We start from the raw sequence: 17298 nt of genomic DNA on the forward strand, positions 1-17298 counted from the left end.
CTAGTTTCAAGGCCTATTCTTAATCGAGAGGCGACCTGAAGATGTGTAAATAACCAGATCTTGAGGGTTTAACTAAAGAATCGATAATAATGTTTAAATAAATAGACAGGCATGATGAATATTTGTTTTAATCATCGTAAACGATTACTCAAAATGATAGTGAAAAGTCTGAACATCATGTTCATCATTATTTTTGTTAATTGCAGGAACAATTTTGTTGGCAACATCTTCCTCTGTAGGATAACTACCATCAAGACCAGGAATGGAGTCAATTTTCTTATTAGTCTCAATTGTTTTAGACGCAATAGTAAACGCTGCTTCGGCTGCTTTCCTTTGTTCTTCTAATTGCCTATTATAGTCCTCGATTTTTTTATTGTACGCATCTTGGAGTAATTTTTTCTCATCTTCAGAGGTCTCTTTTGAAATTGTGTCCTTAATAATATCCTCCATATCCATTGGATTTGAAGCTTTAGATAATTGTTCCAGTAATTGAGATATCTTTTGATGATTTGCTGTTGTTGCAGCTTGTTCAATGCTTGTTTCTAATGCTGTTGATGGTATTGTTACTGGTGTTGTTGATGGCGCCGATGTTGATGGAATGTTGAGAATGTCATTTTCTTCGGGGTCGTAAGGCTCATCTTCATCAACTTTTTTCTCTGATTCTTCTTGCGGTTCGTCTCTCGGGGGAGGTGTTAAACTTGTACCAGGATCATATGGTTCTTCATTTGTAGCTTCCTCAACTTTTGGAAATGCGCCTGTGCAAATTGACAAAGAATGGGATTGAAAATAGAAAGTGGAAATTAGAAAGAGGGAAAATAAGTGAAAAAAGACAGCTACAAAGACTAAACTACACCATGTTTTTATTTGCGAACGTACCGGGCTTACCTTGAGGTGGTGGTGTATAAGATCTATCAGGTTGCTCTCTATTAAATGAAATGGCGCTTTCAGTTATCTTTTTATTTTCACTAGCAATTTTCTCTTTAACAATAGATTTAGAAGGATGTTTTCTATTTTTTACTAGAATTCCTAACAAAAGATTAGGTCTATTAGAGGGTATACCGGGTCCATCAAAAGGTAACAGTACTTCGGGAGGATCTGCATCTTTTGGCAACGGAAGAATATAAAAGTCTTTAATTGATTTCCCTGCTCCAACAACGCCATATCTTTTCCTTGTGTTTAAATATTCGAAAAATTTTTCGTACTGAGTTCTCTCTTCATGATGGGCTGGTTCAAATTGTATAACTGCTATATCTGTACGAGTTGACTTTAATTTCTTAAGATAATCCAATACTTGCTCAGGAGCAATACGCCCACGTACAGTAATGGAATCGGGTACATCCTAAATGAAAAAATAACAATTTTTTAGAAAATTAGAAACAAAATGATAATTAAATGGTTTTTGTGTATTTACCTTCAATCGATTGTCGGAGATTCCGCTGATTCTATAAGCTGTTGCAAAAAATTTGGCAACATCAACCATATAAATAAAACCTTTCCAACAAGAAGGAATTAAATTGCTTTTTGCTTCGGGCGGTGGAGAGACAGTTGATGAAGCTACAAGATCTTCACTAGATTCGTGAATACTTGATTCATTAGTTGAAAATGATACAGGTTTAGTTGATTTAGAAGCTTTGACAGCTTCTTCAATAATTCTTGTAGTTGGTGCTTCAAATTCAACTCTGACTCTCTTCGGTTTTGGTGTTTTACTCTCGATTACTGATCTTGGGGGTGATACTGGTTTTTTAGACTTTAAATGAGACAAACTAAGATCGGATTTGGTTTTTTTTGTACATATTTTACAATGAGCGTCAAATAAGTGTTGCCCGTGTTTGTCTGTAGTATCTTCTTCTTTTTGTTTATCTAGTGAGCTATCTCTCAGTAGATCTAAAGCAGATAAAGCATTGCTAGTGATTTTTTCTTTAGAAGGAGTTTCCTGAGTTACTATTGTTGTTGACACCACTTCTGCAGCTTTGGGTACTTCTTCTTCTTTGGTTGGATCAATGGTCTCAATTGATGCCTTAGTTTCGATAACTTCTTCTCCTTTATGGGTTTTTTTCACAATTACTTGTTGAATCATTGCTTCAGATTCTCTCTTGATCATTTCTAATGCGTGTTTATTCTCTCTTTCTCTCCATTTGGCCAATTCTGATGAGGCCAGCTCATCATGAGACATGCGAACCAGCCTATCGGGTGTTATACTTCCGGTCAAAACTTTACGAAATAGACCTTGATTTTTAGGATCTTTCAAATTAAAAACCAAACTTCGATATCGTGTTTTGTACTTGTTACTAGTTTCTTTGTTAAAATGGTTAAAAAGTTCCTCTTCGATCTTGAAGGCTATTTTTTTAATATCTTCGCCGAGCAATTTATTGTCAGCTTCTTGACACCTGGTTTGTAAAGTTTCCTTCAAAACCTTTTTGACATTATGACGTATAGTTTCGACTGAATTATCATCCCTTCTAGAATCGGTTTTGGCGGTAATCTCACTTGGTTTTTGTTTGGCATTGCCATCTTCTTTTTTCTTGGTCAAAGATCCTTTAATTTGAGGTGTTGTTGCTTTAGGTGCATCTTTCTTCTTTTCATGATCGCTGGATTGACTACTTTGACGACGGACAAGGTTAGGTTTCAAAACTTCAAACGTAGGATTCAGTTTAACATATTCTAAGACCTTGTCTTCAGTTGGTGCACTTGCTCCCGAAATGAGACGACCAGTTGACTTTTCCACAAGATTTACACGAAGTTTCTCAGCTTTATTGCCATTTGCATTTGAGCTGTGAGCACGAAATTGTTTGATGACATCAAGTGAGTCTTTAACGTGTTTTTCCAAACATGCTTCTGTACAGTAAATGCTGAACTCTTTACCCTTGATGGCACCTTTAGAAATTGTTTTTCCACAAGAGACACAATTTTGTTCACTTAATGATAATGACTTTTTCCGGTAACTTTCCCCTCCAATCGAGGGCCTTTTAGAGTTGGGCGTTAATGAACTCGGTGTGTTGGGTGTTGATGGAGCAGATTGGCCTAACTTTTTGGGCATCATGATAGGTTCTGCTTTGAAAAGATCATTAAAACTTGGGTCAATTGGATTCATCTTTAGTTTTTTCTTCTTATCTTCTTGTTTCCTTATCAAAGGAACGACTTTACTGATAGGTTCCCATCTATTACTGTCCTTCTCTTTCTCTTTATTTTTATCTGTCTCCTTTTCCTTGTTACTCTCTTTATCCTGATCTTTTGCTAGTTCAGGACTCGATTTAGGTTTAGTTTTTTCCACTTTGGTAATTTTCTTTGTCAATTCCATTTTAGATGATTTAATTAACTTTCTCAATCGTTTTTTCTCTTTTTTCTCAATCGAAGAAATATTCCCTCCAGCAGCTTTGAGTTTACGCTGTTTCAAAACGTCTCCAATAGAAATCAAATTTTCATTTTTTACAACTTTTTTACTCAATATTTCTTTTCCTTCGCTACTCTTTGCTTTAATAGGCTTTTTAGGGGTTGTTTGAATGTTCACAGGATTAGTGGGCGGGGAAGTGGATTTGGCTGGTGCTTCAGTCACTGTGGAAGAAACTGGTGCTGGTGTAGTAGCGACTGTTGGCTCTGTTGGAACTGGAGAAAGAGATGCTGGTGCCGGCGTCGGCGTCGGCGTCGGTGTTGTTGGCTGTAGAGTGGTTTCAATAGTAGCCAGCATCAATGAAGTATCAGATGGAGATTTTATTGGCTGCGATAATGATGGTTCTTGCTTCACTACAACTTTTGGGGTTTTAGCTTCAGCGGGTTTCGCAGTTCTACATTTTGAGCAGTACCACTTTTTGCCCTCCTTTTCAAACATAGTACCTTTCGCTCGAGTGACTCCAACACATGTTCCGTGGAACCATTCTGAACATCCATCACATTCAATCATAAACCTATTATTATGCGGTTGCCTACAAGTACACCATAGCTTATCTGGATCATCTTCGTCTTCATCATCCTCGTTCTCCTCGTCACTTGACACTGTTTTATCTTTGACTTCGGGCTCTTGACGAACACAAATTTTCTTTGCAGATGATGGTGTTGATTCAGAAGCAAGTTCTGAAGCAGTACCAGAGAAATCGACCTCGACCTCGTCGTCATCCCATCTTTTTGGTTTCCTCCTCTGTCTCTGGGATCTCTGACCAGTACTTTTAGTTATTTCTTTAGATTCAACATTTTCTTTTGCAGTTTCCAATTTACTTATAGTTTCTTCAGTTTTCACTTTAACGGTGTTTTCTGGAGCCTTCTTTTTGCGTTTTGGACCAGTTGCTACTCCGGGAGTCGATCCACGCTTTCTTTGAACTTTCTTCTTTTCTTGCTGATCGAAGTCAATAATTAAACCGTCTTCAACTTTGTCATCATCTTCGACATCTTCCTTTTTAACAGTAATTGCTTCAGGAAGATCATTGTCCGGCTTACGGGCTATTATGCTTTCTGCAGGTTTAGGTAATTTGGCTGCTTCCATTTCTTCCTTTTCCCTTTTCAACATTTCAGCGTTCTCTGCTTTTATCTTCTCCAAAACTGACTTCTCTATACGTTCGATTTGTCTCTGAGATCTCCTTTGAGGTGTAGATGGTGGAGAAAAAGAAGATGAACTAGCAGTATTGTAAGAGAAAGTAGGCTCTGTTTCTCTAGTCTGATTACTGATGGGTAAACTTGGGACAGAATCAACAACAGATTCAACAACAGGAGCAACAACAGGAGCAATTGGAGCAGTTGATGGTGGTTGTTCCGTTGTGACAATCTCATTGTTGACTTGGGGAATTCTTTGACGCACAGGTTGACAAGCATAAGGATGATCAAGTTGAATGGTATCGATAAAGTGAAATGTAGGGATAGCAGCAACCGAATGGCCAGTTGATTGACCATTGTTATTTGTAGATACTAGATGAGAATGAGGACCAGAGGAAGATCCAATTTCCAGATTACCTCCGAGTAAATCTACCTCAGGTTGATTTTGATGTGGATGATCTCGAGTTAATTGATTCACCAAGGAATCCAAAGCATCAACAAAGTCCAGGCCATCTTGGTCTGTGGCAACATGTCCTGAAGCAACAGTGGTGGTTGACGGATTAACAGTTGAAGATGATGATAAATTAGAACCAGAGACAGTTCCGTGGGCAGACCCATGATTATCCAATATGGTTGCTGCTAAATGTTCAAAGCTCTTTGAATCTGACAAAATTTGCTTCACTGAATCACTCGACAACACTTCATCCAATTTATGTACTTCATCATTGGTAAAATCAAATGGACTGTTGTTCAATTGACCACCAGTGGAAGAAGCCCTATGATCCATTGTAGCCATTTGCTTCATTAAAATAAACTCAAACTAAACAATTGTCTTCTGTAGTTCATAATTATAATTAATAGAATTAAATTAAGAAATAATTATTTAAAACAAAAACAAAAACATTCACGGTTCTATCTCACAAAAAAGAGATGGCATTATAACAACAAATAGACAGATAAAATATGAAAGGAAAATCAAATAAGAAAGGAAAAAAGAAAGAAGAAAAGAAAGAGAGAAAGAGAAAAAGAAAGAGCTCATTTTCTTTGGCGGACATTTTTTCGGTTCTGCTTCTGTTGAATGTTGAGGAAAAGAACAGTAGATGGCTCTTATGGCTCAGCTAAAGAACGGAATTCACTGCTTTTCGTATCGTTACGTAAATCGCGCAAAGTATGAAAATAAATTAACTTCTTTACCAAACTTTTCCTTTCAATTTAGTTTAACCTTCAAGAAATAAAAATGACAAAATTATGAAAATTTGTTTACTATCTTGCCAATTTAGTCCGATTTATCTGTTGTTTCTAATAAGTTCATAATTATTTGCTACTAATGAATGATTGATTGGATCGATTAATCAAAAAATCATTATAAGCGTCAATCTAACCAACGCTACATCAACGCCTCTTGCTTTATTTCATAGATAATTTGTTGACTTATTAAAGTTGACATTGTTATTACAAGATAATTCCTGTTAAATCTTGTTATGTTGATTTTTCCTTCAAATTATTTATTTTTAATCAGTTAATTTCAATTATTGTGCATCCGGTATTAACCAGTAAATAGAAAATAGTTTACTTTCGTTTTAATATAGTTTTGGTGAAATTCTCAACCTAACCATGGGCCTTCTATATGCAACTCAATATGGTGTTTATGGAGTAACCTTATTCGTCATAATATGCTTTTCTCTATATTACATGTTGACCGGAAGAGGGTCTCGTATGGGGGACATTCAATGGTTACTTGAAGGTACAATGTTTTTATTATATTTCAATTTGCCAAGTCGGCCTCAATTATCTGGGTTATTTGTAACATACTGTTATCATGCACATCTAACGATCATGTTTATTGTTGAACTAACCTGTGCTTTTTTCTATACCAGGTATTTCTCCTTACTATTGGTGTGCCATGGGTATCGGCCTTTCTATATCACTGAGTGTTGTTGGAGCCGCTGCCGGTATATTTGCTACTGGAGTATCAATTGTAGGTGGTGGTGTTAGAGCACCCAGAATTAAGACAAAAAATCTAGTCTCTATTATTTTTTGTGAAGCTGTAGCAATTTATGGTATCATCATGTCAATTGTAATGCTTAGTAATTTCGAGGCATATAACCCTACATTGGCGGAAGAAAATTTCGAAATCAAAGCCAAAAATTATTTTTCTGGTTATATCATGTTTGCTGCAGGCCTCACTGTTGGATTGAGTAATTTAGCTTGCGGTTTATCCGTTGGTATTGTTGGTAGCGGTGCTGCTCTTGCAGATGCCGCTAATTCAACTCTTTTCATCAAAATTCTTGTTATTGAAATCTTTGCCTCTGCTATCGGACTTTTTGGCCTTATTGTGGCAATCCTCATGACCAGTCATATTTCCATGGGACCAAAATGATTGAAAGCTCAGGGTAATATTACTTAAATCAAAATGAAGATAACATTTTTTGTCTATAATAATTTTCTATGAGGTGCTTAATCAAGAGACTTTCCAACAACGCAAAATGGACATTTAATTAGCCATCTATTCAGCGTTGAATACATTAGGAAGTAAAACGTTTATAGCATGATTTATTTTGGCTATTGTGCTTATGAATGGCAAGGACCAACACTTTTTGACCAATTTGTATAATCGGAAAATATGTACATAAAAGTTGAACCATTAAATTTTATTGGTTCTGTTTTAACCAATAATCGGAAAGATAAAACATTTTTCTTGGTCTCCAATTTAAGTGAAAGATTTGCGTAAACCTTCAAAATTTAAATGTATTTTTCCACTTCCAATGTATTTAATGAACATTGCTTCTGGTGTTATTATAGTTTTTAGGGACCCATTCTTTGTAACAACTACATTCCTTTTTCGCAACTAATCAGTCTTTGCATAAATTAGTAGAGATAATCACAATTTTCGTGAGTTTGTGAAGACTTCGTTTTTAAAAAATTGTTATAACTGATTTTAATACAAAATTTCATTTTAAATACAAAATTAGTGTCAAATCTACAAAAATCTCCTTAAGCTAAGACTTAAAATAAAAAATAATCCCCAGATTTGGTCATGATTTACACAAGATTAATACAAAATTGATTTGAAGATCATTTGCAAATGCTAAATGAAGTTAAGCTTTACAACAATAAACCAATTTATCAATGTAGCATCATTTCTGGGCGCAAAGAAATAAACGTGAGAAATACACAGAAAAGCTGTTGACCAGATTTAGATAATTTATTCATAAAATTGATCAATTTCAAAATTTTGAGGCTTGAAACTTAACCAAATTTAATACTCTTTCATGCAAATCAATAAGTAATCTTGCATTTTTTATGAGATTATTACAAAAGCTATTTAGTAAGTATAGAAATTTCTGATCGATCCTTGATTGCTGATCGTAAGACAGATGTGTTAAAATCAAATTTAGTCAAATATTCCCCATCGAATTTGGCGAAATTTTATTAATATATACATAAATGTGAATTAAATGTTTGTGAATAATCAGATATATTAGCTTAAGCGATTTGCGGTATCATACCTGCATATTTAGGCAATCGCGCTCGTAATTCTTCAAGTGAAATATCTTCTTCGGGATGAATTATTCTAGATGTTGCACCTGTTGAGGCAACTGACGCTGGTTTGGAAATTACAGAGCTAGATGAAGGTGGATTGGTTGTACTTGTCGAGTTACTAAGTATAGGCTTAAAATCAGCTCCAACAACAGTAGTCGAAGATGAATTATCAGCGCCTGTGTTTGATACACAGGGGAAAAGTGGCTTACTAGGTACATTTGTTAATGTGCCAGTTGGAATCACCGAATTAACCAATGGTTGCGGTGGAATTAAAGGTGACTGAAGGGGTAATGTAGAAACATATGGGGTTGAAGGAGCACCGATGGTTGCATAAACATTAGGATTTGTTTGAGGTTGTACAGGAACCGGTGGTGCTGTGTATGGAGCTGAAAGAAATGTTATAAATAAAATACATTAGTTACAATTCAAGCTAGATCATGTTTTGACATACCGGGTGGTAGGTAACCAGGCATCATGTATGGCGTTGATGGAGGAGGAATATTCAACCCTACCACTTGAGGTGGTATCATACCAGAAGCTGCAGCGACCATTGCAGCTGGACTTGTTAGTGGCGGCGGCATTTTTGGCATTTGAGGCATCCCAGAAGGTGGTTGGCTCATTATTGGAACATCATTAGATGGATTTCCTTTTTGTCGTTCATGTTCTCTTAGATCGGCCTCTGGAATACCTTCCATTCCATAAATTTCGATATCCACACTGTTACGGTTAGGTAGAGCATTTGGTATCTTGTCAATAGTTTCTTTATGTACCTGAATACAATGAATAGCCATACCTGGTCCCGTGTAAAGTTTTTTATGACATGTAGGGCATTTAAAATGCTTTGCCTTTTGGTGCTGTATCAGAATTTTTTCATCATCAAATTCTCTATTACAATACCTGCAAGACAAGAAAAAAGAAGAATGATAAGTAAATTAGAGATTCAATAAAATTAAACTTACCAACACCAAGGTTTAACTGGCTTTTTTTTCTTTCTTCCCATTCTGTATTAGCTAAGATTACTAAAAGGGTGGGATTTGGAAGTAAATTTTAAGACCTATTGATCAATAATATTGATGACCTGAAACCGTGTTAATGCTCCAAATTATGAATGAAAGTTACTTGAACAAATGAATCAATCAGAAATTAAATGACCATTTTTGAAAAAAAAACAAAACACAATACAATTTCTAGTAAGTTGAGCCATGAATGAGCCAGCCGCGTGTTCAACTTTGCTTCCATTTAGCGCCATTTTTAATTTACAGAAGTTTTTCAAATATTGATTAGATATTTGATTATCAATTAAATATTTTAAATTTTTCGTCACATAACAGGTTTAATCTCATTGATCTATCCATATAATCATTAGAAGTGGGAACAGACACAGTTTCAAGCATTCATAAGAGCATTTTTACATCTAAACTGTAATGATTTTATTGTTGTTTTCATAATGAGATATTTCATCAAAATAATTGTCTTTTTATTGAATAACGAGATTAAAAAATTTCCGTTTGTCAATTTACGAAGATTATTGCGATTTTTATGGTTCCAACTCGTCATTTTGATAATGTTTGCAATATAATGATTTTAAATAGTAATTAAAAAGATAATGAATCGATATCTTTTGCTAGTCAGATGTCAATTTCGCAAAGTTCAATAAATACATGAGCAATTTCACATTGAATGTAATAGATTTATAATTTATTTTATAGCAATTGGAATGGCAAGATAAAATGATGCATGACAAAATATGGTGAATGAAAATGAGTAAATACATAATACAATTTTTAGAGTTTATAATAATTGAATTTGAATTTTGTTTAATAGAGCGATTTCACTTGAATTTTCACAATTATAAGCAACATTATTATCATATATAGCATATAATGTTGATTAGTAATAAAAAAATTCAAATGAAATCACTGTATTCATTGAATTGTCAAAACTTCATAAGCCATATGTTTATAAAGTTGAAGATATTGTAGTGCTAATGGCAATATCCCCAACACCATTAACATTATCACTTAAATTATTAACATTACTAGCATCACTATTTAAATTATTAACATTATTAGAACTAATATTGCTATCATTACTGTTATTAATTGTAATTTCCGAGAATGTTTCAGGTGGCTTCGAGTTTTGGTCCTCAGCCGAAGCAGGGTTTAAAGTTGTTTCTGGTTCAGAATTTACTTTAGTATTTGTTTTATCTTCTTCAGGTGATTTATCCATAGCCTCATTGATGGGCCCTTCAGAAGAGCTTGAGACTGTCATGGTAGGAGATTCATTGTTATGGTCTAAATCTGATTCAACAATCATATCAGAATCACCATTCTTGTGTTCAGCTCGTAACTCTGAATCTTCAACCCAATGACGAGTTGTTAAATAATTGTCTTCTAAGCCAACTGTTGTAGTTTCACCGGACATTTCATTAGATACAGTTGTAGCCACCGGGTCTGAATTATCTCCATTACTTTGATTATTTTCTTCCTCTGTTTTGCTCTCTCCACTTGAATCTGTATTGCTATCACTTTCAGAATTATTGACAGCCTTAGACTCTTCAGATTCCTCAGATTTTGTATCTACTTTAGTTGCGGGTTCATTTTCTTCAGAGCTGGTTGGTGCGTTAGAAATGGTTGTTGCTTCAACCTTGTTTTCAATTGATGGTGTCCCGGGATCGGAATCTGGTTCAGATGAGGTTATACTTGGAGTGGTCAAAGTATCTCCTGGAGATGCCTTCTCAGCTGTGTCAGTTGATTCAGATGTTACCACAGATTCAACAGATTCAACAGATTTTTCAGAGGTTGATGATGATTCCGGCAATAAGCTTGACAAGGTTGTAGTTTCGTTTGGAGTTGCTTCATCAGAAGGCTTTTCATCGCTGGATTCAGCCTTTTCAGTAGTTACTGATGCAACAGATATTGGTATTAGTGATTCAGATTTATCATCAATTGAAACTGGATTGGTTGCTAGAGTTGAAGGTGAATTGGTTGAACTTGTCACCGTATTTTCATCAGAAGTGGATGTTTTTGAAACAGATGAAGTATCGGATGTTTCATCTTCAAGTTTATTTGTAGTAGCCTCCATCATTATAGATGAAACTGTTGTCGATGATGATGTTGATAATGGCGCCTCTGAAGTCGAGCTCATTGAAGAAGTTGCTGTTGTTTTATCTTCATATTGAGTGGATATTGAAACAGGCTCGTCCTTTGATAAAGTGCTAGACCTAAAAAGTAAATGAAGAAAAAACAATTAATTATTGAACTTTTCAAGATCAGGTTTAATATTTCAAAGCAAAGAAAAATCAATCAATTTCTAGCCAGCCTTATGATTGATTGAAGAAAATTATTCATGCAAAATTAAAGTGATTAAAATGAATTAGACTTGAAATGCAAGAAAAAAGCCAAAATGTTCCAGATAAAATTGATTCAATTGTTAAGACTGATTGGCTAAAAAATTAACCTTGACCAATGTTACGAGTAATCAACAGAAAAATATGTAATTGAATGGAACAATGCAACTTAATTAGACAACAATTAAAGTTGATTTGATAAATGATACCAATCATTATAAGGATAATTACTCAATTATAAAGTTCAAATTCTGTATGATAGACAATTTGAAAGTGAAATTATCAAGGATTAATCACAACAAAGCTGAACGAACTGACTTTGACAGTAAAGTTTATCAGAAAATGTTATATTTGATGCAAAAGTTCCGGTAAAATTGAATTGAATTAAGTTTAGTCTGGAAATAATGAAATACTCTTAATTTGGTGTCCTAATGGCTTTCTTATCAAACCTAACCCCTTAGGCCTCAAGTTTTAGCTTCATTATGATATTTAATACAAGGTCGAGGAAGTGAAATATTACTTGAGGCAATCATGAAAAGAGCCAATAATTACAAAGAAAAATGAATTACATGGATCATGTAAATTGTTCAACAGTTCATGATAATTATTGAATTTCAATAATGACAATTGCTTGTGTTTTACATAAACCACTAGCAATGACAATCTTAATGCCGCAAGATCAATGTTGACCTTTTCATTTATCATAAAAGGTAATGATGAAAATTATGATATAAATGATTCTCCAAATGATGATATAAATGATGAACCTGAAGATGGTAATGATAATAGTAATGTTACAACTGGTACTCATTTGATTTCCGCTATACTAGGTTAACCCTTTGCTCATGCAAATGTTATTTAACTATAATTAATCGTATTTCAAATTATTTTTCATTGTAACCGAACCAGATGGGAATGCGTTTTGTAAGGTTTACAGTTGAACATTTACAATTAATGAAACAATCGGAAGAAAATGGTTCAAATCTTAATGGTCAACAATCAAATTATTCAAAGATATTTTCAGGAAGTTTAACAGTTTGCATATTGAGACGACATCGCTGAAACAATTAACCATTTCATGATGAAATAGCATTTTCAACTGAATGATGATTTAGTTTAAAACAAGGATTTCTATGTTTCATCAGATTGACTGTTAACCATGTAAACTCGTTATTTTGATAGTAAAATCAATGGATTGGTAATTCAGTAATGAAATGATAGTTGAACAATTTGATGAGAAAGTTCTCCATCAACAAGAGATAAGTTCAATAGACTCAGGATGAAATGAAAAGTTGTTATATCGCAAAGCTGATGATGCCAAGAAAAAAAAGGAAATTAGCTGTTAAGATAATGTAATTGAACATATTAAATGTGTGATTTTTTTAATAGCAAATATTGCTTATTGTAAATGAACTATTCTTGAACAGTTTAACTGTTATTGAAAGATACAGAAGGGAAAATGGCATTGAATTTATACTCATTCAGATGAAAAGATTCCCTATTTATAATATTTTTTTCCCATTCTGTAAATTACAATCAGTTTTAACTGTTTCTTTCCTTCAATGATGGATTTGTTTTTTCAATGAGAAAATATCAAATGATGATGATGATGATATTTGCACAGAATGAAAAAGTAAAAATGAAAATCTCGGAGTATTGAATTTTCAGGTAAAAGCTAAATTCCAGTCTTTGATTGTAAATCTATTAGTCTGATATAAATATAAAAAAAAGGAAAGGTAGCCGTAAGAAATAAGATCCGTTCCTTGACCTTCTCTGGATCAAGATTGATAGTAAATTTATGTGATTTTGACTTTTTTTTCCTAATCTTTCTTTATCACTTTATATCTTTTGGTTTTCTTGCATTTCTTGAAGCTTAAAAGTTGGATGAACTGAGCCAGCAAAATGTAAAAATTGAGAAAGGCTTTGCTTTAAACTGTTTGTGTACAATGTAATGAAAAACTTACATAGAGCTAATTGTTGTTGTTGTCGAGGGTGACAATGGACTACTGATTTCAGGGTTGGCAGATGTTTCGCTTGTCGCAGTAACCGATGTTGATTGGGAAGCATCATTGGTTACAATGGCAGTGCTGGTTAAGGTTGGAGTTGAGGTGGTTGTTGTTGTAGTTGGTGAAGCTGCTGTTGTTGACATGGTTGTGATTCTAGTAATAATTGGCCTTTTTGAAGTGGTAGTCCAGAAAGGTGTTTCTGGTTGGCAATGGTCATATCTTGGACAGCATTCATTAGGTACATATTCTGGTTCACAATCAAACCTAAATTTACAATCAGCTAAGGCACAAGTGATTGAGCTTCCTTGACAATAACACGAATAGCAAGGACTTTCAGCATTTGGTATGTGATCGCCATCATTAAAAAACTTTCCATTATGCTCACAACCTGAAATAAATGAAATACACTGCAATTAGCCAGATTCAAGATATTGTTTTATCAAACACGTAATATTCCAATTATCATTTGATTGAATAGAGACAATTGTTGGAAAGAATGGAAGACAAGAAAGAGTTTAAACAACAACAAACAAAGCCATACCGCATTGATATTCTGGACAGCATTCGCCTTCCCGGCGGATGGCTTTACATCCTGGTTTTACTTTGCATTCTCGTAAAACACATGAAAAACCTGGAGGTCTACATTTACACGATTCACAAGGATCGTCCGTTGGAATTGGATCACCATCATGATATATTATATTATCCACAATACAAGCTGTAATAAAAGACAAAATAAATTATTTTAAATACTGAAAAGATGCAACTTTTTGTGTCAAAATATTACAAAAATATCCAACGAAACACCAACAATTGACAATACGGTTTCTAACAGTCAATGAAATTATTTCATCAAAAGAGCATTCACTTTTCATTCATTGAACTAAATTTTCCGATTAGTTGACTTACAAGAGTGTAATCTCGTCTATTCAATGAGTAATACATAGAAATGAAATTCCCAATTCAGCTCGTCAAGTTCAAGGAAAATATCAACATTAAATTTTGTACAATTTTAATCTGACTGTTTGCATTAAAGAAGATGGATAATGGAAAAGGATATTTCAAGAGATTCATAAGATGGATTCACTAGATTGTCTTGCTATCAAGTTAATTGACAAGTCTTTAATGATTAGAAAAGACGTTTCGATATCTTTTCACCATTTCACCCAGTGGTAAGGCCGTGGTTGAAGTGAAATATCTATTATCATTTGGCTGTCTCTTTTGTTCACCAAGGACTAGTAAGATTGCGAATGAAATAATGCATCAATGAGAAAATATTTAATGGCTTGAGACCTTTTCAAGTTTCCTTCAATCTCCTCAATCTCTGTTGCTTTTTTAAATAGGAATAATTGAAAGACAAATACAATTATATCAGTTATCATAATCATTTTTTGTTTCTTTGTTGATCTTGCACATTATTACAATGGCAAGAGGAATAATGAACGGGCAAAAGGGAAGGGCTGAAAATGTATTTAAGGAAAGTATTAATAGACATAATTGAAACAAAAAGAGGTAAACATGAAACAGTCAAGTCAATTGTTGATGGTAAATTGAATGGCGAGTGTATGCCAGGTTGAATTGCAGGTTCAATTGAATAATTTGTTTATTATTAGTAAGGAAATAAAGGAGAAAAATAAAGTTAAATTGTCAAAATAATAGTTACCTGTTTCATTGGCGATGTAAATGAATGCCCTTCTATCTCGAAACAGAGATCCTGTTGTTTTTGATATTTGTTTGTTTACCAGCAGTTATAGGAATACCAGAATGGATGATGAGTTAATTGTTTAAACAATAAGATGGAAAATTTGGTAACAAAATTATAATTATTAAATAGTGAAACAGACAGATTAGTAACAGATTAATAGCAGATTAATAGCTGATCAATTCAAGATAACAATCGTTATAACAATAGATAAAGTCAACTCAATTTGAAGTTTAGTCAAAGTGAACATGTGAGTTTGATGTGGGTAAATTTTGATCGATATGTTTACGCGCTTTTATCAAATATCAAGTAAAACATGAGTGTTGACAAACACCAACTATTAATATCAATGGGAATAACTGTTATCTGAATTATGAAGGTCAGTGGTGATAAACGGTGTTAAAGGGTGGAATAGACAAAACAATATACTCACTTGTCTGTACCCAACTGGATAGAAGGCACATTAAGATGACTGAAGTTGAAAGTTGGGTTACACATGCTTTGATTATGGTTGTCATAGTTGTTTGTTTATACATTTGTGTATCTTAATCTTAATTGGAAACAATTTGCAAGTAAACAATAATGTGATGAGATGATAAACGATGAAAAAGTTGAAGAGATTGAACAAAAGAAAAGAAAAAATTCACAAGAAAAAGTTAACTTTGTTAATAAGATGGAATAGTTGAATGAGTTGACTCGGAAAATTTGGGTAAACCAGGAATGGAAATAGAACCTAATGAAATGTTAGCTAATAGGATGCAAAAATTAAATGAACTTTGAAATGACTGAGCTCGAAATCACATATCTAAAGCCATTTTTATCTTTTCTTCCAATAAACTAATCTCTCTCACTTTTTCTTCTCTCTATTTCTCTCTTTTCTTTCTCACTCTCGCTCTCCACCTCAGGTACAACCTGCGATGCATGTATTTGTAAATCTACGAGTGAAACACTAACAAGAAAAACCAGAAGGAAATGATTCATCATCTGATTTTGGAGGACCGGTTTTGTCAACAGGTTTTCAAACATTTGTCATTGTTTCCCTCTAGTGGTAGCTTCCATTGTAACATCTTCGGATCAATTATTATTTAATAATGTTAATCTGCAAAATAATATCATTTGAACAAGATTTGAACATCGTTTCTTTGCAAGACCTCATGATTTTGTTACAGTAAATAAACATGTAAATGAAATTGCACAAACCTAATAACTTACATCTTATCGCACACTTTAATGAATATCTTACTCTGGTTCACATATCAAGAAATTAAAACGAAGAGATCAAACAATTTGAACTGATAAATCCAAAAACAAAATACAAACTCATGAGTCAAAGATGTTGAATTAATATTTTTAGCAAAATTTTTATAAACAGATGTGTTGGAGTTGATAAATGGTCCATGATATTCAGATTGACAATAAACTGGAAAGTTTGAAAAATTAAAATACAAATTGTAGATGCACAAAATTGCTTGAAATAGCTATTGTTAAAAAATGAATCAAATTCAAAATTCAATCCTATTTCTGACTATTTACTAAAAAAGCAAATTTGACCATAAATCAGCTTTTTACTGATTACGGTTAAATCAAACTATTAGCGTTTGCTATCTGGATCTCTATGTTAAAGACAAACTCTTTTATGACATAACCAAGAAATTGCTGGGTTTCAATCAGAAAGTAGCTCAATATTGTGTTTTAGTTTTTGGCAGTATGTTAGACTCAATGGTTATTTTCACGATTATTCAATGAAGAATTGATAAAATTACTGAGTTTTGATAAAACAGATTTAGCTGATGATCAAGTTTTTTGGTGAACCAGATACTTACATAATTTACCTTAAATATGGAAAAATATTCTTCCAATTCTATGTGATTTTCCTGAGTATCTTGTTGCTGATGGTTCATATATAGCGGTAAATAAGGATCATCTCACCAGTAAAGTTGTCATTTTCCGTTTCTTCTTCTTCTCTTCTTCCTCGGACTCAATTTCCCCCCAAAATGTATGTCTACTTCCTCCTCCTTATTCAAATTAACTTGGGCTGAACTTAAACCGAATACATTAACATAAAGTGACCGACCATGTTACTCGATTACGGCTTACAGCTGGATAAATTCGAAGCGCCATCTGCATGTATTTTGTAACAAAATCTTTTCTGGCAGATGGCGTTAAAATTCAGTTGG

General features: G+C 33.7%; 4 protein-coding genes across 6 annotated transcripts; 1 reads left to right on the top strand and 3 right to left on the bottom strand.

Annotated features, from left to right (window-relative positions):
* Nucleotides 1–108: 108 nt before the first annotated feature.
* pps (protein partner of snf) lies at nt 109–5546 on the bottom strand. 2 transcript variants are annotated; one of them, XM_089270107.1, is made up of 3 exons: nt 1412–5546; nt 877–1339; nt 109–755 (listed from the first exon to the last, which is right to left on the bottom strand). In XM_089270107.1, exons 1-3 carry the CDS (start codon nt 5324–5326, stop codon nt 145–147), a joined length of 4989 nt encoding a protein of 1662 aa, XP_089126233.1. In that variant the 5' UTR covers nt 5327–5546; the 3' UTR covers nt 109–144. The 2 variants fall into 2 exon arrangements, with proteins under 2 accessions (XP_089126233.1, XP_089126234.1); XM_089270108.1 differs by having other exon boundaries at nt 886–1339; nt 1412–5528.
* A 399-nt stretch (nt 5547–5945) lies between these two features.
* LOC107360906 (V-type proton ATPase 21 kDa proteolipid subunit c'') lies at nt 5946–7211 on the top strand. The gene is made up of 2 exons (XM_015927632.3): nt 5946–6265; nt 6399–7211. The coding sequence occupies exons 1-2, from the start codon at nt 6136–6138 to the stop codon at nt 6899–6901; spliced, it is 633 nt and encodes a 210-aa protein (XP_015783118.1). The 5' UTR covers nt 5946–6135; the 3' UTR covers nt 6902–7211.
* Nucleotides 7212–7707: 496 nt separating this feature from the next.
* BuGZ (Bub3 interacting GLEBS and Zinc finger domain protein) lies at nt 7708–9203 on the bottom strand. The gene is made up of 3 exons (XM_015927606.3): nt 9024–9203; nt 8516–8961; nt 7708–8450 (listed from the first exon to the last, which is right to left on the bottom strand). The coding sequence occupies exons 1-3, from the start codon at nt 9062–9064 to the stop codon at nt 8008–8010; spliced, it is 930 nt and encodes a 309-aa protein (XP_015783092.2). The 5' UTR covers nt 9065–9203; the 3' UTR covers nt 7708–8007.
* Nucleotides 9204–9740: 537 nt separating this feature from the next.
* On the bottom strand, nt 9741–17208 carry LOC107372099 (uncharacterized). 2 transcript variants are annotated; one of them, XM_089270111.1, is made up of 6 exons: nt 16945–17208; nt 15555–15671; nt 15083–15133; nt 13961–14137; nt 13378–13807; nt 9741–11287 (listed from the first exon to the last, which is right to left on the bottom strand). In XM_089270111.1, the coding sequence occupies exons 2-6, from the start codon at nt 15655–15657 to the stop codon at nt 10024–10026; spliced, it is 2025 nt and encodes a 674-aa protein (XP_089126237.1). In that variant the 5' UTR covers nt 15658–15671; nt 16945–17208; the 3' UTR covers nt 9741–10023. The 2 variants fall into 2 exon arrangements, with proteins under 2 accessions (XP_089126237.1, XP_089126236.1); XM_089270110.1 differs by lacking the exon at nt 16945–17208 and adding an exon at nt 16334–16592.
* Nucleotides 17209–17298: the final 90 nt, after the last annotated feature.

The sequence above is a fragment of the Tetranychus urticae genome, chromosome 1 (genome assembly GCF_039701765.1).
Source record: "Tetranychus urticae isolate SD_2017Ah chromosome 1, NJAU_TeUrti_SD_1.0, whole genome shotgun sequence".
NCBI classification, from domain to species: Eukaryota; Metazoa; Arthropoda; class Arachnida; order Trombidiformes; family Tetranychidae; genus Tetranychus; species Tetranychus urticae.